General features: G+C 41.1%; 1 protein-coding gene across 1 annotated transcript in view; it reads right to left on the bottom strand.

Annotated features, from left to right (window-relative positions):
• Positions 1–27,110, bottom strand: part of gria1a (glutamate receptor, ionotropic, AMPA 1a) — a 96,083-nt gene that overhangs the window by 21,602 nt on the left and 47,371 nt on the right. Inside the window, 4 exon segments of the mRNA XM_049585871.1 lie at positions 328–575; positions 1,799–1,997; positions 22,741–23,186; positions 23,906–24,112. Of these exon segments, the coding sequence (XP_049441828.1) occupies positions 328–575; positions 1,799–1,997; positions 22,741–23,186; positions 23,906–24,112 (1,100 nt within the window).

Raw genomic sequence — 27,110 nt, 5'->3', positions numbered from 1 at the left:
AAAAGAAACAAAAACATAAAGGAAGTACTGTAAGAATAATGGCATGCCTTCTATGTCTGGTTATAATAGACTCAAACAAGAGCAGAATACTAATGCTGATATGTTGTGTTATTCTGATGACAACAAGATGCATAAATAAATTGAAATGCATGAAGGAAAAAGGATAAAGTAATATATTCAAGTTCTTGTATGTTAATACATGATCAAACGCTGCAAGAACTGAACTTGATGGACAAATCAACAGGTGACAGATGAGGCTCATGCACAAGCTCCAATAAAAGCACTTGGAGGCTTTTATCCAGCCATGCTGCAGTGGCAGGGGTTTACCTGAGAGGGGAGCCCTTGGGTGTGGCGATGCCATAACCTTTAGAGTCCAGGTTTCCTCCCACCTTCATTGTATCACATGGTTTCCTCTGCTCTATGTACTCGTTCATTGTGGACTCCAACAGGTAGGCATATTTGCCCTTGGACTTCCTTACTCTCATCACTCCCTCATCTGTGGTCTTGACAAACACAGACGGGTCGGCCGCCTTCATGTAGGACCACATCTTCTCAAACACAGCGATCTTCGACCTCTGACAGCCAGAATTGTTAACGAGCAAAATGGGAGGACAGAGAAAGAAGAGAGACACCGTCAGTGAGAATATTTTATCATCTAACTGACAGAGGACCCTTTATGTTCATTTTCAGGTTCATACTTGTATTTGGGTTTCTGCTAGAACATGTTTACATGATTTAATGTTCAAAACATTATTTCCTCATTATGTCTGCCTGAATATACCTGTATTTACCCTGTCTAAAATTCTCTGTTCCAGTGGGAAAATTATCTATAAAAAGAGCAGAAATTAACAACACAGACAACCAAGATTACACGTTTTCCTGCTGTTAGCATGTAGCTACCTGTAGCAGTGCACTTGCAGCCAGGGAATTACTCTAATGGAGTACTCTAATGCACTTTCTCACGTTAAGTGTTAATAAAAGCTTCCAAACTTAAATCTTCATAACCAGGCATGTTCCAACAGATACATGATCTGAAATTGGAGATAAATTCACAACACTGACAACCAAGATTACATGTTTTCCTGACGATAGCATGTTGCTACATGTAGCAGTGTAGGCTACATTGTGTAAACACTTAAAGTAATTTGCCTGGAGTAGATAACTGTATAAAGATATTCGTCACAAGCTGATGTGAGTTTGTCTTCAAAGTAGAAAAAAATGTATTTTAGGGATTACTTTTAAATACATGTACATCTTTATTTAAAACTTTGGCCACATTTTATGTGAACATCTGACATTTTAACATTATATATATGGCATAAAATAAGGTAAACCACAACATGTCCCCTTTAAATGCTCTATAATGCCGTGTGTTAAAGTTAGAATTCTTGAAATATTCATGAAGCCAAATTTGGATACTGTTAATGGCTGCCATGTTATATCAATAGCCATTTAATGTATTTATATTCTGCAGTTTGCTCTCTATGCAGCAGTTTTAATTTTTAGTGGCAGAGTCTGCCATTTCCATGCTGGATTCTACAGGAAATGAGGCATGTATGTAATCCAGCATTACTGTTTGTAGTTTTATCTCACTGATGTCAGCCACAGTGTTTACTGTTGACTCTCCTAACACTGTAGCAGAGCTGTATTAAGTTAATGATAATGCAAACTCATCATCTACTTAAAATCATTCAGCTGGTGAAACTCGGGGTGGATTTTATTGTGAAGAATTTGTATTTTTAACAGGGGTTAGCAGAGATTGAGCCTTTGAATGAATGTTTGAATCTTGGTTTCTCACCCTGAAGAATTCTTTGGTAGAGCCGGCATCCAGTGTTCCATAGGCGATCTCCGTCTGCTTGGCCAAATCCTCAGCACTCTCTATAGGAGACACCATCCTCTCCACTGTCAGGAAGGCAGCCAAGTTGGCAGTATAGGACGAGATGATGATGAGGGTGAAGAACCACCAGACGCCTCCAACAATTCGGCCAGACAGAGAGCTATAAACAGAAGGGCAGGATCTTTGGTTGGTCACCAGATATACAGAACACAATCAAGAATCAATTATGTTAATGCAAAGACTTGGAAAACAAATAGCATCAATCTTCTTCTGCCCGGCCAATTTTGCACGCAATCAAGAAGAGCAATCTAAAAACCTTGTGATGTTCACACCATCCAAATGACCTACATTGCATCACACTCCCTCTGCACTCACACACTCTTCGTTCCACCAGGCTTGGAGAGCTTAGACCAATGTGCTCAGGAAAGATAACCAGTTCCACAAAGGCCCACTCAGCTTCCTGTCTGCCAAATTAATCTCACTTTAAGAAAGTTGCCAATATGTTTCATGGAGCCACGCACATTAATTGTTGGGGATTAATAGGCAGAGTAGAACACTTAGCCACTGCTATAATTGCACATTTTAAAAAAAAAAAAGGAAAAAAAGAAAAAACAACTGGATAATTTGTGAGCAAAATCCCTTGAGTCAAATCCCTGTCTTTCCTCTCTCTCTCTCTTCACCTCAAGAGAAGCCAGCTCGAACAGCAACAGCAGAAATCATGTTGCGTTACATATCAGGTCCCCGACAAGTGCAGAGGCACAGAGAGGCAGAGCTTACGCAATGAAAATGACACAAATCTGAAACAAAAAAAGGCTTTCATGATTCACCTTTGCGCCGTCAAGCCAAATGGAGCGTGAACATGAAGGCGAGATTAAGTATGAAAAAAAAAAAAGAAAAAAGGGAGAAGCTAAAACATAATCATTTAAGATGCTTTTCAGATGACGGGTGGATGATGAAAGAGCAGTCAGGGAGCGAGAAGAGAGCAAACACAGAATGGATGCCGAGCCTTTGAAAATCAGTTGGGAGAATGCAGAGCTGTCTGCAGGGTGTATGTGTGTGTGTGAATGAGTGTGTGTGTTTTTTGACTTGTTCACTGATCACTGTTCAAAAGGGTGTGGGTAAGGTTAAGCTTTTTCTGTGCAGTGAGAAAAGCAACATGCTTTTTTCGATCCCTCAATACATATTTAATATTAAAGCAAACAATTCTCCTGCATCAAAACTCCCATTTTAAGCTCTGTACAGTTATACGTCTAAAAATTCTTCAAACCATCCCCAGACTTTCTTTTGGTAAAATTCATGTATAATATCTATCTTCTAAACAAGAATCGTTCATCTAGAAATGTCAAAAGATAAACTACATATACACATATCATCCAATAGTCTAATTCTATTTACTAGGAGTAATCAAATAACATATAAAATACATGGCCAAAGGATAAACCAACTAGGCAAACATCACCCAGTGGGTAATTTCAGTGTCAAAGGATTGATCAGTAGCATGAAATTTAAGAACACGTTCTTAGGATTACTAGGAAAATCAAAATTTTTATGACATTAAGAAAAAATTAATGTCTTAAAACTGAGCATTGAAAAGGAAAATAGAGAGAGCTGCATCTAAGTTTTTTCATTGCTAACTGTGTTCTCAATTAATTTGACAATAAAATGCCAGATGGAGATTAAAATGGTAAATTATAATTTCCCTAGGACAAGGTGACATCCTCCGATTGTATGTTTTGCCCGACCGACAGTCCAGAACCCCCAAATCTTCAGTTTACTATCATACATAACAAACAACAGCAGGAGATTCTCACATTTGAGCTGAATATCACCACTGATTTCCTGAATCGATTTGATTTTGATTCACAAGGTCCTGATTCGATTCAATTCGATTTGATTCAATATCATTTCAACTGGGGATATTTTGTTAGACAGTGACAGACAAAAGAACAAAAAGCGTATAGTGAAAGATCAATCTCAGATCTTATGAACTGATATTGGGTCATTCAAATGAAGATCGATTTGAATCAGATTAATCGATTATTTTTAACCCCAGCCCTAGCCGCTACAAAAAAGAATGAGTGAATAAATGCCTCATCATGTCAGCTGTGCAGACAACTTATATCTGGATGTGAATTGACTATAATTGGTTGCATGATTTTGATGTCTGAATTTGAGTTTCCATAAATACCTTAGTTACTAAGAAAAGCACTGGTCTTACAGACTTACCAGTCCTCTAATGAAACCACTGCCACTATTTCTACAACCGTTGATGTTTTGTCAATAATTAGCTTTACTACCAACTAGTGGATTTTAAGATGCCATTTATTCAGCCAAGGCCAAGTGCCCTGTCTTGCAGTGCTACAAGATGGAAAAATAATTCTTGTATCCACCCTGTGATTCTGATCTTCTCCTAAATTTTATGGGTTCTTCCTCGGCCAATGCTACACCCCTCCAACTAATTTCACGGAAATCGGGCTGAAAGTTTTTCCGTAATCTTGCTGACAAATGAGCAAGCAATCTGAACAAAAAACATGACATCCTTAGCAGAGGTAACAAAGAACGCACCTTAAGATTTTGGGGACACAGAGAAAGTGTGTTATGCTGGGTTGAAACAGTGAGACAGAAGGAGAGGGGAAAAAGAGAGGAAGAGAGAGAAATGGCAGTGATGAAACGTAAACTGGATAGTGCGACCAAAGGCTGACAAACTCCTTAGCTTTGACTGCTGCTGGCCTCCAGAGATGGCAGTAAACAGCTGTCTAATCCTTCTCCTTCAGTTGTCCTCTTTTTCTTTCCCTCGCTCTCGCTTCCCTACTCTTCCTCTGCTTTCTTTTTCCTTTCCTCTCCATCCACCCTACGTCTCCGCTGTGCTCACTGCCTGTCTCTTCATGTGCCGGGGGGGTTGACAGGAGCTTGTTTTGGGCCAAGACAACAATGGCCTACACCTTGGCACTGACATTGACGCATTCAACTATGCATGCACGCAGACACACACACACACACACACACACACACACACACACTCTCACACACACTCACACAAAAAACCAAACATGCATACGCTTTCTTCCAGGAGACAATGTGTGAGTGTCTGTGTGTGTGTAGTTTGTCTGTGCAAGAGAACAACCGGGTCACCATTTACTGTGTGACTGGGAGAAAGAGAGATGTTTGTGTGTGAGTGTGTGTGGGTGTGTGTTGGTTCTCCTGCAGCAGTCCTCCTCCCTAGTTGAGCAGAGCGACTGGCAAACACAGACCTGTTTGTCTCTGTTTGTTTCCTTTTGAACTCGCTTCCTTTGAGCCTCCTTTCCGCTCCTCATACATTATTGCACAGCAGCCAACCTTGGTGCCTCTGTTAAACATTAACTAAGCTGTCTTATTACAGTAAAGGAAATCTTTCCAAGTAGCACTGTAATTTCATAGTCTTGTTAAGGCAATGATTAATCAATTATTCACTCTCCCACATTTATTGCATTATGATGAAAAGGAATAGTAATGGGAGCGGCAAAGGCACCGGCTCCACAGCAGCGATGTATACAGAAATGCAGCTGGGTAGGCATATCATTAGAGCTCAAATGATATTTGATAGTTGATTGTTTAAATTGTTTAAACTAAAATATCTGCCTCTCTTTTGTTCTATCAGAATAACATTTTAAAACATCACTATAGGCTCTGAGGACATCTTATAGAATAAATACTAGAGTGATTAATCAAAAAGTAATCCACTGTTTAATGCCTTATAAAATACAATAGTATTTGATAGAACTGTGTCTAATTTAAATCCAGTACCAAATTCAGTCTCTTTTTTAAATTTGAACTTATAGTCTCTGATTGGCCACTTGGGGGCAGCGCAACAAGCAACACAGACATATCATCATATCATAAAGTGATCGCAACACAACTGATCATTAACACATCCAGTAAATATGAAGCAATGGGACCACCCTGACTGTTTCATTCCATTTCTGGCTCTTTTGTTGTCTCTGTCAACACCTTAAGGAAATTTCTGGCTCTATAGCTGCTATATGCTCAAATATGTTCACCAGCTTCTCGCTAACTTTGTCTGCTTGTGCTTTACAGCTGGGCAGGTAAATGTCACCCTGGCAAATACTAGTACGTCACAGAACGTCAAGGCTACACCCCCTTTTCAGGATAGAAAGCAGAAGATCCTACAGACGTCAATTTAATTTGACGTGTGTTTGGATTATAATTTTTGACACGTCTGTATATATAAATACATCTTGTTAAACAAACGTTTGTTATATAGACATGTCAAATATTTGTCATGCGACCTTGCCTGAACCTGAGCTTCATGATCCATTGATCGCTGTCATGTCCCTTTAGTCTTCCCCCATCCAAGTGGATCAATAACCTAACAGGAGCAGGATATTGCTTATCTGTACATCTATACATATTTGAATGAATCACCAGGTAGCGTTGGTTGTGTTTTCTGTAAATAAGCAACCTGTTGGTAGCCAGTTGTTTGATCTAGAGTGAGATTTACCTGGAGATGACAGTCATGCTGCTGTACTGTTGTACTGCTGCCGCCTCCTACTAAATCTAATGTTAGCTGTCCATCAGTAGTGATTGTCATCAGCATTATCTAGCCATTTACCACACTGACAGTGAAAATCTAAGTATATTATGTGCCTCAAATTTTAGCATGAAAGTCTTGGTTACCTGCTACACAACAGCTATACTGCATTTTCCTGTTTCTCTCCTTATGTAACACCGTGTTTCTTTTCCCAAAAGGGGACACAGCCTTGGTAATGATGCGATGTTGGTCTGATCTATAACTTGAAGTCAAAGCCCTTTTATTTTGCAACAACTTGGAGATCAAAGTAATTGGATTTATTGTTGGTACAACCAACAACACGGCAACTTTTTGGCATGCGTTACCAATTTAAAGCGGTTTGTTAAAGTAGAAATTTGAAGACATGTTTCTACTCCCTGTGTAGCCATCTATGCAGGAAGCTGAATTGTCTTCCCCCAGATGGGGGCATGGTGATGAGAGCCTACTCTAGATGACACACTGCCAGTCTGAGGTTCAGGGGGTTTAGTGGAATTTTAGGTCACTTGTGTAACCCTGGTTCTCTGAGTAGCTTGAGTAACATGTCTCACGATGAGGGGGCGTATCCAACAGCGAGACACAAAACGAGCGCTGTAAAAGAAAACAGCTACTGCTGCGTCTGGAAACAGGGTTGATGAGACCGGTGAGACTGAACCAAAACAGTAAAGTTTGGACTGTAAAACTCAAAAGCTGACAGACACTGAAACACTGCAGAGCTGAGGTAAACTCCAGAGTCAGGTGATTGTTATCTGTGGATTTGGCACATATGTCATATACTTGTACTTTTTTGATCAGGCAAGAAAATTAAGTCTGGCAGCTCTAACGTATTTAAGTATTTATTCCAACTCAGACTGCAAATCCAACCCTAGCATGTGAGCATGTCATATATGTACGGTACAGTACAATACCATTTTAAGAAGTGCAAGCCTATGTGCTCACAAATAAGAGAGACTAACACTCCTCCGTGTGTGTCTGTTATGATGGACAGCAAAACCAATTGGGCCACCTCTCTACAGCATGTCAGATCCAGATCTTCATCCTCTGCTGTACGATCTCCACCCACAGCTCCCTGAGAATCTGCTGTAGCACTAAACTCTCATTAGAATTCCCCCGGCTGGCCTCCTCTATTCGATATGGTAATTAGCAATGACTAATGACTTTAGCAAGTGTAAAAAATGAGCCAGTAATGGCCACATTACAATGGATTAGGAATTACAGAGGTTTAAATGAGAAAGAAAATGGTCTCTAATTATGGTGTGATTCTAAGACAAATCAGGGATGGAAAAGGAGTTTTCTGCTACACCGCTTTTTTTGCTTCTTAAAAATTAGTGAGACAGCTGTATGTTCCTAATGACTGGGCACAGCCACTCCCACGTCTTGTCTCGGATGGACGCGACTTTGTGTTGTGCAAGTCAATAAAAAAGATAGAGTGAGAGTGACAGGCTGGCAAAGTGGAAACTGCAAGCAAAAAAAAGGCATGCATAGAAGCAGAAAAACCTACAGATGCAGCAGACACAGAGAGGTGTAAACACACCCTGTGTTATAACAGCGTCTTAAGTGTTAGTGAGTATGTGCTGACTAATTGGCCACTGTTGTGGTGAATTGCAGGAAATATCCTTAGCAACCGCAGCTCCCTCGATGTGAAAGAGATGACAGAGATATAAAAAAAAGCGACAACATAACACCAGAGCATTATTTATATCAAGACTGCATCAGAAAGCATCCACTAATGAACACAGCCAGATTACAGCAGATAAAGCGAGTCTGCATTTTTATGTGCTCTCACACAAAGACCTTCCTCTGAGGTCCAGCCAAATACTGTAAATACAAGTCTTAGAAAATACCGTTATCCTCCTTTGCTGGGCACATGAGTTACTTCTCCAAAAAGTTTTTGAACAACCAAGTCAGAGGCTACTGGAAAGATATTTCATGCACAGCTCTGTAGTGTACACAGTGTTCGTACTTTCATCTAATATCTAAAGGCTGTGATAATTGAGGTGAATCATCTCAGTTGCGTGATTTGTTGCACAGTGCAGGCAGAGAACGTCGGGCTACTGCTTCATTACGTTCCAATGGCATTACAGCAAACATGTTTCATAATTTATTCTGCACTCTGCACATGATTTGGGGCTAATGTGGATCAACAAAACATCAATTATCGTACTACTATTTGGCCCATACGTCTCATCTGTATTCTGGATTAACAGCCCTTTCAATTTGCTGACTTATATCACAGGGCTTTTGTTAATTAGTGTTTCCCCAACTATGCTTTAGCTGCTTGTAAATGCTATGAGTTGATAAAAGTTTTATTAAGCTCTTGATTCCCTATAGCCTCCTCAGCAAAAAACAGCCTGTTAAAAACATGCATAATAATGTGGGCATGTCTGGATAATTAACCAGAATGAAGTATTTATAAAAGTGATTACCTTTTTATGTAACTCTGCTGCCATATAGGTCACTGTGGTTCCCGAAACCACACGCAAAAGGGCAATTTTGTTCCTCCGCTGTGGCTTCAAAATTGAACTAAGCTCCGAGTAGACACGGCAAATTGGTTTGATGTGCAACACACGATGCTTTTAGTGCACACCAGGCCACTGAAAACAACAGACACTTTTTGAAAATGCACTTATCTGACGCTTACAGTGTGTTTGAAGCTTTCCACCACTTCATTCTGTCTCTCTCGGTCTCAATATTGCTAAATGAGGCTCTGGGGGATGAGAATGTGTTATGGCCAATATTGTTGCAAAGTGGTGGGTTTGCTTCTGATTTCTGTTTGCTTGGTTGCTTTTGTTTTGATAGTCGCACGGTTGCTAGATTGTATATTTTCAGAGCGCTTTCATCTTCAAGGCCAAACTAACATGCAAGCTTTAAGCAGGGGGCAAAAAAATAATGATTTATTAAAACGTCTCTCTCTCCTTCTCCCTCTCTCTCCCGCTAAAGGTCAGCATTACCATGCCATTGAGTTGAAAAGAGAATATTATGATAATGTTGTTACTAGCCTGCAGCAACCTCACCAAAAGCTCGTAATTAAACTCATTCAAGTACGCTACAGCAAATTTGACAAAAAGCATTATGATACAAAATGCTATGTAATCGTTTAATGCATGTTTGTTTCATTAAGAAGCAGCAGAGTTAAGTGCTGCTTTACAACATATGGCTCGTTTGAGTGGTGGTGCATGTAAAACACAACAATTTAGCTCCCAGCCATTCCCAGCGCTGCTGCAGAGAATCAGTGTGATTGAGATATGGCTGTAATCATTGTATCCGTGCTTGTGCACAGGGTCGCTGAGTGATATCATGGATGCTTTCTTAGCCCCATGTAACCTGAGATAAGTCAGTGCTGGCGAGCTGTGAGAGTGCTCGCTACGCGCCCACACACATACGCACAGCCTCTTAGTCACTCCAGCCAGAAAACAGGAATCCAAACACGGATACATCACAACTGTTCACTGAAAATCAATACCATCAGCGCACATAAAAACTGACTTATGGCGCGTTCAATTTGGATGCGTAATAACACAAAGAGATGACATGCATGTGTGCACTCAACTGCAGTTTCACAGACACTTGATGTGAAGCTGTACTGGCCTGACAGAAAAATCTGTGTCTCTTTACGGTTGCCATGGCAGCACACTCTGCACTCCAAACAGTACAGCTGAGCTGAGAGAGACTTTAGTCATCTCACTCCTCCTCCCCTCCCTCTCTCTGGCTTTCTCTCTATAAGGGCAACCAACCCTATAGTAGGATAGAATTGCTATTACAGAGTGAAAGCTCTCATTGCACCTTGCAACTTACAGAGCAGCAAACACAGGGCTGACTGATAAGCCTCTAAGCGTCACAGCGCACATCTTTCCAGTCAAACTATTGGCAATGTTTACTTTGGTCCAGGTAGATTTCCCATGCGGCCTCTGGCCTGGTGTATAATTCATGGTTGCAGGAAAGACATTCATACACTGTCACAGCTTGATTACAGCAAACTCCTCTCTGCAGCTGGAAACATATGTGCACTTCTGTGTGACTGTGTTTTAAATGCAGATTTGACTGGAGTATGCGCCTTTGAGGGGATGGTGTCTTTGTCTGTGTACAAAGCGTGATACCCCAGTGGGATCCTCTGAGGGTGTGTGTGTGCGTGTGTGTGTGTGTCTCTCACTAGTTTCTGCAAGTGAGCGTGCATGCATGTATGATCAAAAGTTGCCTTCATGCAATCTCCAAATAAATAAAACATAAGTGATGCCGTGAACTAAACTGAACCGTCTCTTTATGAATAAATAATTCCCTCCCATCAAGTCTTCCCCAACTGCTTTGACAGCAACTCACAACACCACAATTATGTAACTCTGTGGCTCGTAACACAATCTAATTTCTCGTCGTTAATGATAAAGACAACAACAATAACGCAATGTGATACTTGATATGATAAGATCAATAATTCCCTTGATCACAAAGCAAAAAAAACCCCACTTAGCTCCTCCCTGAGGGCTTGTTACACAACTAAACAGCCACTTACATTAGATCATACAACAAACATACACACTGTACTAAACCTCTTGACCCGATGACTACATTAACTTTGTAATGCAGAGACTGACTGCATTAGATGCATGGATGGGAGCATTTCCCAGATATATATATATATATATATATATATATATAGTACAGTGTGCTATGTAAAATTTGGGAAGGAGGAGGAGAAACACCTGCTGTGCAACACGGTGAGCATCTTCAAATAAACAAGCACACATACAGCATCAAAAGAAGAAATCTGCAGAAATAAAATGGATTAAAATAGTACCAGCAATGAAACAACGTTGGCCCAGAAGAAACCTCCGGGTGGCCCAGCTTACATAAATCTGATATACGTAAGAACAAATATATATAAACTACATACAGTGTCTGGATGTAGCAAACGAGTGAGACATCTCATTTCCTTTTCGTCTCTGTTGAGTTACACATGCACAGTACCTAGAACTGCCCCCTAACAGTCGGCAAAAAGTCAACCAGAGAGGTCATTAGTCAGCAAGATTTCATTGGTCGCTTAGCAGCAGTCAGACAGGAGTCAGGTTAATTTCCAGGGCTGATACCTGCGGTTATTCCACAGGCTAGTTAATAACATGTTGGGCAGGAAATCCAAAGTGTGGGATCATTTTGAGAAGGTGAAGGACGAACCCAAGGTGATATATAAACTCATCTTCACTGGTCGACTACAAACATGACGTATCATCTGAAACATGGAAGTAGCTACGTGTCCATTAGCCACTTAGCACAATCATTACTGCTTTGCCGACAACTTCATTAACAGGCGGCTCGCTCAGTGTGTGACGTGCACTTGTAGATAAAATATCGGCGTTTTGTATTTCTCTGTAATGCAGCACAGTGTTAACAATGTTACTGATACTATTCTTTCTCACACCTTGAACTCAAACTGTTGTGTTGCCCCACCCAAAATATGTAATTTAACAATGAAATTAATGTTGAAAACATGTGGGCAACTTGTTAACTAATGGCTCTAAATAACAACAAATGATCGACTAGGAAAATTCTAGCCATGACAGTACCATTGGGCAGGATGTACCGATTGGATTGGCGACACTGGCAATCATATCTTTTACAAAACGTCTCTTCATGTGACACAATTCCGACCGTGCTTATTAGCTCCTCAAAACATATGGGCCTCATCCTATGTCTTTTTCTAATCACTTTTCCTTGACCTCAATGAAAAAACAGCATGTGGTGAGGTATGTGCTTGTGTGGGAGGGAGATGGTTACTGTTACTGCCACTTGTTATGGTTCTGTGCCTTAACTGCATTGATAACTCTTTGGCATTCTGTTTCTGCACCTTGTGATGTGCCTGGTTTGAATATGTGTATATAATTTCTTAATTCTTAAGTCAAACAATAAACATTGCTGTTTTTTAAAACTGCATGCATTTGCATTTGTTTAAAATTAGTCATTACCAAAGGCGAACAATAAAAAGGGTTTCAATAGGCTGCTGAAAATGTCTAGCCCATCAACATTTTCTGGTTTTGAAATCCAGCTCAATTCAATTTGTAATTGAATAGCCCTGATTTTTTTTTATTATCTACATATGCTTAAGTGTAATACGTCTATTTTTTTGTAGATCTGACACTATTCAGACAGCCAGTGTGTTCCACTTTGAGTGCATGATGAATATCAAGTTAAAGAGAACTGAAAACTTGGCTGTGATAGATACTCTCCCACAGTGAACATTTGGGTGTCTTTGTCAAAGTTCCATTGTCATCCAGCGCTAATGCAGGTTCAAGCAGAGACCATTGTGAAAGCTCCCCGTGATGCTGTGTTCAAGGACATGCTGACATCTTAAATATCAAAGTTTTTCAAGAAGCTGCATGTGACATTCAGAGCACATCTATGATTCAGAGTCTGAGCTGGGATTGCCTGCACATGGCTCTTAACAAGGAAGTGGGTGAGCTGGCGGCAAGCAGCTGGCGGTGCCCACAGTGCGAGCAGTGCTAACAACGGCAACAGTGCTTATCAGTGGTAACTGCTGTATGAGTGTAGAGTGGCGGCAATTAGCTAGCCAGTCGGACACACTCAGTAGGACTCACATGCACTAACATCCATGTGTGGCCGTATCGTCTACCACAGCAACGAACAGCTCAGATTACAGCACACACTGAGGGAACGTGACTTCATTCTGTGCTCAGGGCGCCATGACTCCACCATATCTTCACATAGCAAATAACTGTTTGCCACTATATTAATACTCTGAATGTTGCACAGAGCTCCTTTAAAACAGCAACTGTTCAGAATGGAATTACTACAAGCCATTATTGACAAAAAATAAACAACAAGCATCACTGTATGATAAAAACCTCACCCCGTTTACTACAATACACCAAGTACTCGATCCATTATTGAATGATTCTGACTGCCCGACTGAGAAATTGCTGTTGTGGCAGGCAGGATGTGAGTGACAGAGCTGATTTATTTCAGTCTAGAATCATGTAACGAGAGCAACACAGGCACAGTGGAGAAGAGACAACTCCACAGGGCCATCAGACACAGACACACCTGGGCACACACACACACACACACACACACACACACACACACACACGCAGACTTCAGGCACAGACATAAACATCTCAAAACACATTCACTGGAGGAATATCATGAACCCACGCCCTTTTACTCAAGTTCTCCTCCTGCCAAGAGCTCCCACCCGGCAAGCTTCACACAGAAAGTGGGAGCCAAGTTTAAACCCACAAGGTCGAGTACGATACAGATCGTGCTGAATGTATATGCTGCTTCTTTTGCAGTTCGTTTATACTGTCTTACCCTCAGCTAACACACAGGAGATATGTGCCATGATTCATTGGTGCTGTATGGAAGTAAATTCCTCACTTGCAATGTTTAATACACCTGGGTTAACAGGACCTTTTGTACGGCTGCTGCTTCAAAGTAAAAGCGTTCCAACAGCGTGGTGCTTTTATCAGCAATGGTTACCTCAGAGTTTGGAATATAAAGGAGAAAAAACAAATGTGTGAGAATTAATCAGGACTAAAACACCTTGTTCTTTAGATACTGCAGAAGCTCATGAAATCAAAGCCCAAACTCCAATAATTTTAGGGTATCTGAATATGCTTAAAGGTATACTTTCCTCATACAAAAGTAATCCCTCTCAATCATCACTTATAACCCACTAGAATCATGTGGCGGTGTATTCTTAATTTCCTGTGGTAGGGACATTTATGGGCCCCAGCCAATAACAGCGTGCAGTTGGCTTCCAGACTTTATACAAAGGTAGGGATCAAGTGCCAGACCGTAAGAAGCATGCATCCAAGAGGAAGCTACAAAAATTGCAGACACAGTGTTGAAAAAATGCTAATACAGCGAGGTGAAACGTCATGGGGCAAAACTTGTTCCAAAATGAGAGTGTATCATGGGTTGGCTTTCACTTACACTGGCGAACAATGATGAAGAGGATGAACAGCAACGCTGAGTTGGTCTGTTTGCTGTTGGATAGGTAAGTGCTGGTGGTTAGTTCAGTTAGCTTGCTACAGGATCGGCTTTTCCATAACAACAATTGTTACGTTCCTACAATAGTACAGCAGCTTGAAGTGTACGTACAAGCAAGCATAGGGAGGAGGGGCCAAGTTTGAATGCTGTGTGAGCCCGGTCTCACTCCAAAGTCGTCAAAATCTGTTGCTTGGGCAGTGACTTACGGCGTCAGAAACCAACAAAAAAAGGTGTTCTTTAACGCCGGCATGATATGCGGACGATCTGCGTTATAGTCAGGGGGAAACATGATGGGACAAGGACAAAAATTAAGGCAGTGAAAGTCTGACTGGGGCGGGTGGGAGCGGTGGTGGATGGGTCCAACAAATACAGACTTTCACCCAAGAGAGCAGTGTTCATGCCCCGTAAGATTCTAAAGCCAAAAAAAAAATGTCCATTTGTGGTGTTGTACCGACATAGTACATTTATTTTGAAAGAGACTCTATGTAAACATTAAATTTCCTGTGAAAACGGAAGTGTGTTTTGAAAGAAGACAATGCAAGTAACAGGCACAACTTGACAGGGTGTCCCAGAACGTCTACAACCAACACACCCAGGGTACCTTGCGCGTCCAATGTGGATGTGGAAAGTCCATGACCAGACATCAATATGTGACAAGGTCGGAGTGAGAATGTGTTGGCTGTGTAAAAAACAGTGACTGAAAATTCTCACATAGCAGAGGTGGTTTAGACACTTCAGAGTCATTTCCTGTATCTGTGTCATGTGGATTTTGCCACTTTCCTGCCCCTTTAGGAGAATAGCGTCACATCCTGAGTCTATTCAATCCAATGGGAGAAGTGAACATGAGCACAGAATATAACAGATTATTTCAGCCCAAAGTCTCTGAGGAAACTTTTGGATACATTTTTCAGAAGCCGCTTATCTTCCGAACATTCTGACACTAAAAGGGTATTTTTCCTAAAAATCAGGAGAAAATTAACTTTGTTCACCTGTCTCTGTCTCAGCAGCACACTCTCACAAGCTCTGGCTACAGCTGATATCACGTTGTAATGGGCTGGTATCAGATACTGGGCTAGCAGATAAAAATGAGCAGCAAACTACGGAGGCAAGTTCTACATTTGTTCTGTATCCAGTGTCTTGTATTGTGTTGAATCTGCTTTCATTCATTCACATGAATGAGGTGCAGGTCGGGGGTAGAGGTGACTGCGCCCACCTAGGTGACATGAAGTGTATAGCATTTCATACAATTGGTGCAGCTTATAATGCGTCACCTTTTGTTATAGAGCATCTTTGCTGCACACTATACCTTTTGTCCCCATGGAATTACCATTTCTGATTCTGATCTCAGAGGTTACATGAAATGACTACTGTACATAAGCTATACAATAGCACATATTGTTATTACTGCGAAAAAGATAAAATCACACTTTTAAATCTCCCAGTGTGGGAGGTGTGCCGGGTGAAACAAGGTGCCACAGTTGAGCAATGAGATGGGAGGGTATGTGCCACACATGACAGATTCTTTAGCAAAGACCACCACTGGAGGAGGGATCTATAAATGGTGGACAGCAGAGAAGATGAGAGGAGAGGAAGTAAATGGATGGACGGATGGATGGATGGATGGACGGAATGGTGTGGTATCACTCTCACAGTCCACCTGTCGTCAGAGATAAACACAGGGAGGACCCAACAGCACGGATTGGGGCTTATGGGAGGGCCTGACTGACAGTGCTGACATTTAGAAAGAGCACGGTAAACAAGGACTCACAGAGAATAAATAGCAGGGGGAGCAGGGGAGGCTTATACGCATACACACTTACTGTACACATTAATGCATGGACATCAGTGTATGAATACACTCCTACAAGCATGTATGACAGCCACTGAATAAGCACATGCCATAACTTTAGACTGGAAAAATATAAGCGATACTGTTGGATAGCAGACATAGAAAATGGCAATAAGTGCTTGCTTTTAATAGAATCAGTCTATACAGTACACACACACACACACACACACACACACATGCACACACACGCACACACAGATACAGGCAGACGGGGAAATTAATCCAGGACAGAGTGGATCGTCAGTGTTGTTCCTTGGCCTTTTGTCTCTGATTAAATGGAGAAGCATAAAGAGTGAGGTGCTTTGAGCTGCCTACCTCGGAGCTGAATGCACCTCTAGAACATTTTGTTCTCACCTATTAGTGACAAAGACACAGTGACGAGAGGTTTACAAGCACCTGCTCAGAAATGTCAGCTAATTCAGAGACAGAATGTCTTTTACACGGTTTTCTTTTGCTTTAAGATTTTATAACAAGAGAATAATAAGCTACCAGAGGTTATTAGTATTGAGCTAAAATGTGTTTAATATTATATAAAAAAAATAATTAGATATGAAATAAATAAACACATGACTGAACCAACCACTTGTTTGTGAAGTAATGTCAGAAATGATTAAAACTTAAAAGTCTTTAGTTCAATTTATTCCATTCAGAATTTTTTTATTTCATAATGCCTTTTTTCAAAAGATTTTTTAACTGTGGCAATTTCCCCAGTGACATTTGTATTTCATGTCACATTTTACTTTTTATTTCATTATGTCTCTTTTCATGACAGTGGTAAGTGGCCACTCATCTTTTAGCCAGGAAGCTAACAACAACTGGCACCAAAGTAAATAAGCACAGCACACAGACACAGAAACTGACCTAACACACTGTTTAGTTTGACAAAAATTGCAGATGCTACCTAGCTAGCCGGCTAACTGTCTATTCTGTCTTGTAAACTTGGACAATTAGCATTAGGGTTCCACATAAGTACCATTTACCCAAATACTGAATTTATACTTAATTTTAAGGTACTTTGACATTCCAGGGGGAAATACTGTACATTCTAGGGCTGGGGTGACGAGTCAACGTTGTCTACGGTGTCATCGACTATGTAAATACGTTGATGCGAATTATGCGTGCGTCGGGGCCGAATTCTGCCATGCGCGTTACAGAGAGCAGAGGAGAACTGTAAACGTGCGACCATGTATAGACAGAAATGGCATAAGATAAATAACATAAGGCTATTTACTTTGTTTAATAAAAGTAAATGTTCTATGGGAAAGGTAACCTTAAATTACTTCTGTTGTGATCTGGTGCTATATAGAAAATAAAATTAGCTTGACCTTCAAGGGGGGGGCGGGGCTAATATAATGGTGGGCAAAACACTGATGTTAATGTTAATAATAAATGTTTTGATGTCCATATTGTTTAAATTGCCTCATTAATCAAATGATGGAAAAATAATCGATAACCGAAAAAATAACCATTAAACTAATCGAAAAATGAATCATTAGATTAGTTGATTAAGCAAAAAAAATAATTGCTAGATTAATCGTTAGAAAAACAATTGTTTGGGACAGCCCTAGTACATTTTACTCAACATTTATTTGAAAGCTGTTACTTTTCAGATTGAGATTTTACATACAAAAGATACGATCGAAGTACTTGACCAGGTGACGATAAAGTACAGCCTACATGATTTGTCATAATTATTTGTGTTCAAATAATATAATAATATATTAGTTTCTGCAATAGTATAATTGTTGCGTGATATTTAAAGGTATACAATGCAGAATTCCCCCCACCCAACTACTGTTGCCATAAAATAAATCAGTACAATAAGAATTCAGTAATCAGAAGACATAGAAAAGGGTAATTACCAAAAATTTCAGTTTCACATTAAACTAGGCTTTACAAAAACACACCCACCACACCTGCTACTATGATGATATAAGTCTAATCACATACCTGGAAATGGATTAAAATAAAGTGTATAAACACAGGTTGTGCATGAGTTACTGACAAAAAACATCTAAAGAACGAAGTACAGGCTCACATTCGAAAAAGAACAAGTGTTCTCACAAAAGTCTCTCTGGATAAAAAAACTCATTCTCTCAAATCCCAATAGCCCGAAGGCAACAGTACACTGTGTTCATATGAAATCCCAACAACAGAACATGTGAGGTTACGAATACTACTGCTTTCATCTGACAAAACACGTGTCCCTTTTAAATCTAGCAGCCGCTCTTTCTAACGCTTTAGGAGATACATCAACATGCACCTCCGTGTGTGAATACAGGCTGTGCTAACTAGAGCAACTAGGTCACCCAAATATTCAAGGGGAAGATGTTTCCTTAAGGGCAGTATTCAGTGGGGTGAAACATTCACTGTGTTGGTTTTCAAGACACCGAGCAGACTCCACCATCTGAATCGTTACACTGTGGGCTGCTGCACACGCTAACCGACTTGTGGTGTTTTTGTTTCTTTTTTTTTTTCATAATGCTGCCATACTGACTCCCAAACAGTTTCTGTGTCACCAAAGACACAAAAAGGGACAATGAGAGTCACCTTGAAAGGACACTGTAAGAAATGGAAGACATTTGAGTCAAATCCTTGGAGGGTAGGAGCCCTTAAAGCCTCACGGGTTACACTGAGGAAATCTTCTGTTCTATTTAAATAAGAACATACAAAAGTACCAAAATGTTCCCGTTACGTGCTGCCATTTCACATCTTTTTTATCTATGTCAGAAGGGAAATGGGACTTTAGGCCAGCAGTCAGGAGATGAAATGCAACATGTCTTACGTCTGGTTCATTTGCAGTCAAAGGTGGCATCAGCAGAACAGCCGCAAGTAAAGAAACAATCGGCTTTTTCCTCTTAAACAGTCAGTGAAACGTCTTGCATCAGCAGAGACTGCTCCCCTCCCCAGGCAAAACAAATGCAAATCTGCGCAAATATGCATGAACCCATGTCGGGTCAAGCACGCATACAGAGACATACACATAAATGTACACACACACACACACTCACACAGAAGTGTGTGTGTGCATACAAAGAGAGACCACAGGGAACGGACAATTTGCGGATGCATGGTGACATTCTCTCTCTCTCTGCGAGGCGTACGAGGAAATCAATAGTTATTGAAGATGCATTTTCTGGCTGTAAGACAAGAGCGCTCGGACAATAGGCTTCATCCTGCAAGAAGCACAGCGGAGTCTCCAGGCAGAAAATGGTAAATGTCAGGTGAAGGCCCGTGGGAGAGGGGATCCAGTACCTACATCATGTACTGCTGAGCATCTACAGCATGCAGGCCTGTAGGTGCTGAGATTTCCTCCCTTTTGATATTTGTGTAAGGTAAGCGCAGAGTGAAAATACATTTTAAAAATGTCACAAGATGGTAGCCAAGATTAAAAAAAAAAATGGACTGCTACACATTGCTGAAATTTCTTTAACCTTCAGCTGCTCAATCAGAGAAGGTTGACTGAGCACTGCTGCCTGCATTCAGACCGGGGAGCCTTGCAAACACAACACATCTTCTGTTGTCGGTCACTGATCAGCTTAGTTGATGCAGAGGTCAGATCACCCAAAATACAAGAGAACATGCTTTCTAACCTTCCTCTGGTGGTATCCAGCCGTGCAGATAGATTTGGTTTTATTTTCTCAGGCTTATCCATTATCCCAGATACAATACAGGTGAATAAAATGTGTGTATGGTGCTCACAGCATTGAAAAGTTATAAAAGAGAGTTCAACAGTCACGTTACACAGTGTCCTGAACACTCTGGACTTGTGTCAGATGTGACTGTGAACAGTTTTCACTGAAACTGCTTTTCCACTGTTGGATATTGTTACAATGTCCAATGTTCTGGCTGATGGTCAAGCTTCAGACTATTCTGAATCATCCGTTGCCAACGTTTTTTCTACTTAAAGCCCAGTTCAGACCAAAGATTCCCGACGAGACAAAACCATTTTAAACCATTGCAGAGAAAAGTTTCAGCGTAGTGACACTGATGGTGTCACCTGCAACTCAGTGTCTCAAATCACTGGCATCTGGTTTCAGAGTGCAAAGCTTGTCACCTGTTTCAACATCCAATCAGCTTGTAGTGAGGTCCACTGGTCAAGTCAAAATGACTGAATGTTTGCTTGCTACAGTAGGTGCTCCATCCCGGCTGAGCCCTCTCTTTCCATCTTCACCTGTGCTGGTGTGGGACAGTGGGTCACTGCTGCTGCTCGCTGTATGTGCTTATGCTGCCCCCACCACACACACACAATCTCACTGCCTGATTAATTGGAGCTGCTTACTTATATTATTGTGGTGTATTTATTATGAATACAGTCGATCCAATGCTTGTTTTATTCATGTTTTTGCTGTTTCATCACTACTACAAATGCCGCTGCAGCCAGTATCTCACTATCACTATCCTCATTTATATTTTAAGACGCTACAAATCATATTCAACCACAAAATGAGCCTGAAAAGCTGGAAATCAGAATCCAAGTACAGAGAGTTGTTGCACAGAGATGATACACCATCTCCTCTAATTGCATTGGTGTGAACTGGCAGGTTTTTAGAATGTTGCTGAATGGCGCATTGCAATTAGCAAGTTTCAACTTGTCTCATCGCAAATCTTTGGTCTAAACTGGGCTTAAGAGACATGCAACACATGACCAGTTTCTTTATATGGTCATCTACTTCAGGCACACTACTGCACGTGTTTACGTTACGTACACTGCTATATATACTGTAGGTATACAGGCTGTTCCTATACCTACGAAAAGTAAAAATTCGTATATATCCCACGTAATCACGAGCCAGTAATTTGTGTATAACCTATGAATTTCAGAAGGCTGCGATCACGTGACCAACGTGCTGACAGGAGTAAGCAAGGAAGTAGTCCACATAAAGAAGCAGGGTTGAGATGGTGGATGGGTCACAAAACACGACTTTCCCCCAGGAAACTGATGTTTGATACCGTGTGAAATGAACCAGGTGAACTTTGAGTCATTAAAGTGCTGTCACCATGTTTCTTTTCCTTTCCTCGCACAAACCTAACCTACATAAATTTATGATAAGTACGCAACATCATTCATGGGGCGCTAACTCATTTAGATATCATACGTATCGTTGTGAGGGCATTTTCATAACATATCATACAAACCATTGAGATACGTTGAGCTGCGTGCTTATTTCAGAGTATAGTATATTCCTTCTGGAACATCTCCAGTTGTAAAGATTTTGGCTTAGAAGCTTTTGTGGGTGATTTTTCAAAGTAGAAAGTGTTGCTACTTCCCATTACAGTCCCTCGGCTGCAATGACACCAAGGTACAGAAGAACTGGAGACACTGACCAAACAGTGCAGACTGAGCTTTGTTTGGAAGGGGGGTTTATAGAGACAGGCACTTGAACGGAGCGTTTCAGACATAGAGTGAATGCAAGTGTTCCAGCACGGACAGTGAAGGAACATAAAGTGTTCTTTGAACATTAAAGCATGTAAACACATTCTAGTATAAACCCAGAATACAAGTATGAACCTGAAAATGAGCATAAAAGGTCCATCACAAACTAAAAAATGCATTCATCTCCACTGTGTTGGGGTAGAGGCAGGAATCTTAGATATTTGATCATCTGAGCCCACTAACAACTATTCTTCGAAGCAACAGTATCAGCCGCTCTATCCTCACAGTATAGTTAGTAGATGTATTATGCATACTTTCACCACCACACTGCACGTATACATAATGTATGTGGCTTAATGTTTAAAGAGACAAGACGCTCTGTGTCTATCCATGACCCAGCCTGTCTCTGCTGGTTTAGAGCTAACAGTGATAACACTGACATTATCTTCTCATCTCCTCCTGCTACTCCCTCTGGAAAGCTCAGAAAGTCGACCTCAGTGTCTCTAATTTCAAACACTTAATGAGATTTTTAATTGGTGACCTTTTGAGAATGGTTTCATACCACAGCTCATGAGAGCACTCGAGGGGAAGCTGACACATACCACTCAATACTCACGCCAGAATCCTTCATAACAATCTCCAAAGGCTCTGATATTTACCTTCACCCACAGACTGACTGATCGATACACAGACCGGCGCACTGATAGATAGTTTTGAAAACTGGAAAACATTGGAGAGAGCTACCAACAACAAGTTTTTATAGTACTAGAAGTTCATGGCATGTTTATATCACCACAGGAAGTATCTGGAAACAGGAGGATGAAAATACAACACTCTGCAACATGACCACATCATAAACTCCCTCTGCTGCTCTTCATCAAACTTTTATCGTCGCTCTGTATGACAAGTGACTAGCAAAGAACAAAATCTCAATAAACAAAGCCCAACTGAGTTGAACAAAAAAGCCACACACAATGTTGAAGCGTCGGTGTGGCAGACAGAAATATATTGTACGTAGGTGGCACTTAGTGTCTCTTTGTGTACCAACAAACAAAAGCAGAGACTCAAAGCACTGTGGATGCAATACATCAAAATATGCTGCCTGAGTTTCTTACCGAGGTGAGATATCGCAGCCCTGTTGCATGAAGGCCCCAAGTGAGAACCAAAGGGAGTTGAAGATGCCGAACTCATTGGTCTGCTCGGGACTCTGCTGGTTGGTGTTCTGTTGTGTTGGAGTCTGGCCCTGCTGCACCCCGTTGGATGCTGATGCTGCGTCGGGAGTCTGCGGCTCAGCGCCCTCCTCATAGTCCTCAGCGTGCCACTCATACGGGCTAAATCGACTGACAAGGAACAGAACGACGCTGACGCCGATGTAGGCAAACACAATGCACATCCAGATCTCGTAAGCCAGCGGGTCCAGGAACGAAAACACGCCAGGTTTGGATTTGGTGGGTTTCTTGATCATAATGGAGATACCCAGGGACATGAAGGGCTTGGAGAAGTCGATCACTTCTTCACGGACCAGGGTGATGGTCAGAGGAGCCACAGCCACATCTGCTTTCTAGGGAGGGACAGAGGCAGGCAGCCATGTAAAATGACGTATACATTGTTTTTTTATGTTCTAAAATATGCGTGTGTTAATGGGGAAAGCACAAGATTGTCTTCACCAAATCACTTAAAGTAAAGAATCTAAGTAGCAGAGTTGATTTCAGGATTTTTCAAATTAGGTGGCAGGAGGGGGACCAAGAACTAGTCGGGGGGAGCCCCTGGGAAATCAGAAAATTCTATCTGAAATAAATATAGCATTGAAAATTGGCTTTAAAAAACATTAGGCACGATTTCAGGCTCTTGTGCAGTGTCTTGTGCCCCAAGACAGGAGGTACTTCATGAAAAGAGGCACGGCACAAGGGCCTGAAAATCATTTTGTATTGAAGGACTGTTTTGCATGGGTAGGACAACAGAGGTTTGTTCTATTAAATACAAAAACATCACATAAATTATTCATTTAACTTGTTATATTTTTACAAATGCTGCAGCATGCAGATTAACAGTGCTCTGATCCAATGACATTGGACACTGTCAGACTCACAATATTTACAGTAAGGGGTTAGTAAATTTCTGTCTTTAATTACTATTAAAATAAAAGTCTTAGTCTCTTTAATTTATTGGATTTGACAATGTTCACATCAGCATGTTAAGGCTAGACAGCATTCACATTAGTCTTGTAGTAGTTTTTGTCTGTTATCCAGTTTTAAATGGGGAATAATCCCGTCCACTCACCCCATACACCAGTTCTCCCACCATGCCATTCCACATCTTGGTTTCTGGATCCCTGGCTCCATATTTGCCATCTGAAACAATCTTCAGTTTGTACTGGTAGCCCACATGTTTGGCTATCTCTGCAGCCAGCTCCACAATGTAGCCCTCGTACTTGTCATTTCCCACAAGCTGCTCGTGGTTCTTCTTCAGCATCACATATGGAGACTCCTGTCGGACGTAGGGCAATTTTAATGCAATTACACCCCAGTGTCAAAAATAACATACAGGAAATTACAGAACAGTTTCTGAAATAATCACGAATTTGCTGATGTGAAAACAAAATGTGCAGATACGCATCATTTCTTGTCACAAGCTGTTGTGACTGTAAGTAACATTACTTTACGGCTGGGCAGTTTGTTAAGCTTATCTAGTCAGAGACAGCATTATGGGTGATAATAAAGCTTTAGCATGTAGTTACATTTTATATTACTATTCAAAAATTTGGGAAGGGACTATGGGTGCATTTTATGCTTCAGTGCCATTCATCACTTATCTTTTTTTTTACCTCTTGTTCCATAGCTGAGGCTTTTGAAAAAAAAAATCTTAATGGGCCAAAAATATAATTGTTACTCTGAAAGGTTTGAAAGAAAAGATAATTACATGAAATTACAAGATATTATTTTGGCTTTGTTCCTTGGAGGTATGGTGTGTAATTCAAACACAAAAGGTGCATAAGTATCATCATTACGACAGCGTTTGCCACATTGAAAGGTGCGCTATTAACTCGGAGCATGTTGTGAGGAAGCGGAGGAATTGGACAGGGTTATTAAAGCTGAGAACACACTGTATCTGAGAAGAAGGAGTCCCTATGTGTGTGCATGTGTGTCTGTGTTTGAGCCATGTATATCGCTGACCTCTGCTCCAGGGCCAGGCTGTTATTCTTGTTATATTGCACCCGCATTTGTACATCTCACACTGATTGGGTGTCCTGAGAAATTACAGCTGACATGACACCTGGGGCCCGCTTTACCTTAAGAAAAATGTATTTCATATAGACTCCCAGTCAACTCCGTCTGCACTGTCCACCAGCACTTGGAGGACCTCAATTCCCACAAGTTGTTATGTGTGCCTGCTTTTAGCTAAGGCTGTGCTGAGCGGAGCAAATCCTGCCATCATATTTCATCAGGGTCCAGTGTGTGTGTGTGTGTGTGTGTGTGTGTGTGTGTGGTGGGTGGGGTGTTCCTGTGTGTGTTACGGTTATGCGGGTTCTCCTACTCTCTATGGTTGAGGTGAAGGTAATCATTGTTACACATGGAAACCCGAGGCCCACTGGTAGGGAAACGGCACCCCAGGGAGACAGTGGTGAGAAAGGTCTGGCGTGCTGCGCTTTGACAGGGTATACACTTGCACTGGCAGTCGCAGACAGATACACACACATGTGAGTATGCACGTGTGCCCTCACACACAGACACACGCGTGCACACTGAGGCATGTCATGGCATACAGAGGGTCCTGCAGGACTCAGTCTCATTGCCCTCGAACAGTTCCGCTGAGATCCGCTGTCAGTCAAGCATGTTGAATATAATACAGAGACACGCAAGAACACATTTCAAACAAACATTATGCGCACACATACAGATGTATACAAAATGCATGGGAATGAGTGTGTTTGATTAGTTTGACCATATTGCACAAATCAGCCTCTTTTATTCCTTTGAGAGCAATTTAAACAGACCAAATTATATAATTTGCCTTTTAATGCTGCCATTTCTCGCTGAAAGCCTAATAAAGTAACTATTTATATTTTCATGGCTACACACAAGGTGTATACCAATAATAACCAACATCTAGCATGTTTACAATAAATCTTAAAATTCCAGCCGTGGCCTGGTTTAAGTGTAAAGCCTCGATCGTGAAGACACCAAGCGCCAATTTCCCATTAAACATGCTCTGCTTCACTCCTCCGAATCTCCCGTTAACCCCGGCCTGGTCTGAAAGCAGCGGCTGGGACGGTAGGGATTGTGGGAAAGCACAAAGTGAAACCTTCACATTGGCAAAACAACACACTCCCCCAGGCAACGAATCAGCGGCCACAAAAGTTATACGGTGTAAAACTCCACTGCTACCCCGCAGCCCAATAACTGTTCACACCTTATCTCTTCTCTTAGGTTCCAAGACAGAAAACCAATTTATCTTCCAAGAAAAGGGGACACTGATAGGAGATTATGTCAGAGAGACTTATTTTAGGTCCGTTCTCTTGGGAGACTGCAACCGTCGGGTTTAAATGAGGATTTTCAAGTTTTTTTAATTAGATGCCAGTCGACTACATGTTAGGATTCATGTACTGTAGCATGCCCAGTGCTCTGCATCAGCTCCTTTTTTGTCTCATGTATCACCAGAGTCCTGTCAGAAAAACTGAAATACCCCTTCATCAGCATCACCTGTCATTTTTTGTAAAAATGTGCTCAATTGACTAAATTTCAAACTGAATGTTATTTATTATTTATATTTATCAATTACTTTCAGCTATCTATTTCACTTGAGTATTTGTACAGAAAACCCTGCACACTGCTGTTGCTCAGCTTCGCAATTCATTAGTAACGCTAACATTTCAGTCTTGCTGGACCTTCGTCAAGAGTGTTCAGCACCATTATTTCCAACACTGAGCTTAAATAGTAACTGCTCCACCTACTTCATAGGTGTGAACAGGTGTGGGGGAGTTAATCAGATGTGGGTGTGTTTCTGAATAACTGACAACAGCCTGTGCACCATATGTCACATATCCCACAAACGAAAGAACAAGGGAGCAAGAAAAACAAGGGAAAAGCCTCGAAAACTCAAGCTCCTTACACAACAAAAGCTATTTACGAGATTTGTCGGTGAAGATTCTCAGTCATCCAGGTCATGCTAATCAAAAGTGCTATATCGTAGGCAACTGGACTTGGTCAAGACAACTGAAGAAGCCTCGTGGATGAGAGGTGAAACATCTTCAAGAAACTCAAACAAGTCCAGTTGCTTACGATATAGCACTTATATTTACATTTACACACAATTATTTACAAAAAAATGTTGAGAGAAATGTTGAAAATTCTGAGAGAACACATCAGCCTTGCAGCTTTCATAAGTCACTCAAAATGTTCAACATTGTATACTGTCATGCCCTGTATCATAAATTGGTCTTTGGAGATCCTCAAATCCATTATAGCATGACCTGCCATGGTATCTC

Source organism: Epinephelus fuscoguttatus, linkage group LG9 (genome assembly GCF_011397635.1).
Source record: "Epinephelus fuscoguttatus linkage group LG9, E.fuscoguttatus.final_Chr_v1".
NCBI lineage: Eukaryota > Metazoa > Chordata > Actinopteri > Perciformes > Serranidae > Epinephelus > Epinephelus fuscoguttatus.
The sequence above is the reverse complement of the archived record's forward strand: the minus strand, read 5'-3'. Positions and strand labels throughout refer to the sequence as shown.